The sequence below is a fragment of the Engraulis encrasicolus genome, chromosome 7 (genome assembly GCF_034702125.1).
Source record: "Engraulis encrasicolus isolate BLACKSEA-1 chromosome 7, IST_EnEncr_1.0, whole genome shotgun sequence".
NCBI lineage: Eukaryota > Metazoa > Chordata > Actinopteri > Clupeiformes > Engraulidae > Engraulis > Engraulis encrasicolus.
The window spans coordinates 8,573,180-8,575,679 of record NC_085863.1 but is presented as its reverse complement, the minus strand read 5'-3'; the positions used below and the strand labels follow the sequence as shown (position 1 = coordinate 8,575,679).

Below are 2,500 nucleotides of genomic sequence, written 5' to 3'. Positions count from 1 at the left end.
AACTACATCAAAACAATATTGAGCGTCTCGGCCCCTGTTACAAATTGGCTGTTACCAAAATGGCAATGACCAAGTCCTAATTACTAAAGGCCCTGTACGCTGTCATGGTGGTGTAGTACTATGATAGGTTTTTTTTCAGTGACTATTACAGAGTTCCACTGGCGTGGGTTAGGCGGCTATGTAACATACTACAACATGGTCATCATTACAATATTGGTGATAATAAAGGTTGAAGGTGAAAATAAAGCAGCCACAATGGGAGATCAACATGCTGTGAGGGACCATGATCTATGTACGGCTCAGGAAAGAGATGACACTGGACTAGACATGCTTGAAGATAGTTCACTTCTTCGTCCAAGGATGTCACTACATGGATAATAACACATTTACTTCATATAAGTTATTGTCAGAGGAGAAAATAATGTATGATATTCTGGAAGAGCTAATTGTGATAAGTCTCTCTCTCTCTCTCTCTCTCTCTCTGTCTGCCTGTCTCTCTCTCTCTCTCTCTCTCTCTCTCTCTCTCTCTCTGTCTGCCTGTCTCTCTCTCTCTCTCTCTCTCTCTCTCTCTCCCTCTCTCTCTCTCTCCATCTCTCCGTCCCCCTAGACGTGACGCGTATTGGCCGTGAGGACGCCCCCGTCCCCCAGGACATCACCATCCAGGGCCCTGGTGTCCGTGCCGAGCATTGCCTCATCGCCAACAGGTCAGGGGTCGTGATCCTTGACCCCTGCGGTAACCTCTGCTCCCTGGATGCGGTCCCCGTCATCAGGCCCACCCAACTCAGACAGGGTGAGGGGAGGGCGTGTGTGTGTGCGTGTGTGTGTGTGTGTGTGTGTGTGTGTGTGTGTGTGTGTGTGTGTGTGTTTGTGTGTGTGTGTGGACAGACTCCATCATCAAGCATATCAGCTGAGTGTGTGTGTCTGTGTCTGTGAAGTCTTCGTCATCAGGCCCACCCAACTGAGACAGTGTGTGTGCGTGTGTGTGTGTTGTTTGGATGTTTTTTGTGTGACAGATGGCACGTGGTGGTAAGATAATGTTTTTTATGTATATATATATATACAGTACATTTTTAGGGCTTTTTTGCCTTTATTACATTGATAATGGACCAGGTCTGAAACGTCTGCAGCTCCAGCTTTGTCTGATGACTTCTGTTGGGCTACAATACACATGTTTAACTTGAAAGCCTTATTTCTGACAGGACAGTGAAGGAGAGACAGGAAACGAGTGGGGAGTGAGAGATGGGGAAGGATCGGCAACTGACCCAGGTCGTAATCAAACCCGGGTCGCCGACGTAGTAGCCCAGTGCCCTACCGCTAGGCTACGGAAGGGCCAGATGATGTTTAATAATAAACATACTTAAAGGGACACTGTGCAGGAAATGGTCAAAAAAGGTACTGCAACTATGCTGCTCATTGAAACTGGGCTGCATATTGCCACATTTGATCTTTACATGAAAGTTTACTAAGTAATAAATAAGTATTTTCTAGTATGGTCCAATTACAGTTATTTTTTGCAGATAAAAATGGCTATTTTTGGAAATTCAAAATAGTGGACCATGGAGAAGATCCCCCTTTTCATGTATGAAAAGTGCAATTTTTCCAGTCATAATGAATACTTAGAATTTGATGCTGGTGGTAAGTATTCATGAAAAAGGTAACATTAGTGAATGGGCAGCATGAATTAAACAACTAAAAATCTCACACAGTGTCCCTTTAATCACAGCCATAGTAAACTTTTTGTAGTCCTATTTCCTTTATGGGTTTTATTAATTTGGTTACAATTAGATGTGGTTGAGGACGACTCAGCATTAATCACGTTGTTAGGTTTCACTTTCCTGGAAATGTTGGCTGGTTTTCTTTTGTTATGGTTGCTGGATTTTTATTAGTCTTGCTCTTTCTTTTATCTTGTCATTCATTTGCTTCCACTTTTCATTAAGATATTTTGCTTCCTCTCTCTCTCTCTCTCTCTCTCTCTTGCTCTCTGTATTCCAGTCATAGACACTATTAACATACAGTATGCAGCTATAATTAACTATAAAGTGTGTGTATGAGTGCATGCTTGAGTGTGTGTGTGTTTGTGTGTGTGTGTGTGTGTGTGTGTGAGAGAGAGAGAGAGAGAGAGAGAGAGAGAGAACGTGCGTGCGTGCGTGCGTGCGTGCGTGCAAAGCTTGTTTACGTACGTGTGCCTGCACGTGTGTGTACGTTCATGCACGTGTGTGTGTGAGTTTTATGTGTGTGCAAATGTGTCTGTGTGTGTTTGAAAAGCATTAGCCTGAGCTTAGGCAGTTCAGGAAAGACAACAAAAACAAGCAAAGTGGATGAATGACTTCCTGTAGGTTGTTCCCACTCACTCAGGTTGTGGATGTAGGGGAGAGGGTGGATATGGTGTGATGTGGTCAGGGGCAGGGAGGCTGACTGAGGGGGGCAAACGGGTCAGTTGTCCTGTAAAAAGGGGTCCCAGAAATGGGTCCACATCGCATTGTACTGTATATAGGCCTGT

General features: G+C 44.3%; 1 protein-coding gene across 12 annotated transcripts in view; it reads left to right on the top strand.

The window, feature by feature from the left end:
• The window catches only part of phldb2a (pleckstrin homology-like domain, family B, member 2a), a 93,319-nt gene that overhangs the window by 24,739 nt on the left and 66,080 nt on the right, over positions 1-2,500 (top strand). For all 12 annotated transcript variants that reach the window (XM_063202774.1, XM_063202775.1, XM_063202777.1 and 9 more), the window contains one exon: positions 608-790. In XM_063202774.1, coding sequence (XP_063058844.1) covers positions 608-790 — 183 coding nt within the window. The remainder of the gene's footprint in view (positions 1-607; positions 791-2,500) is intronic.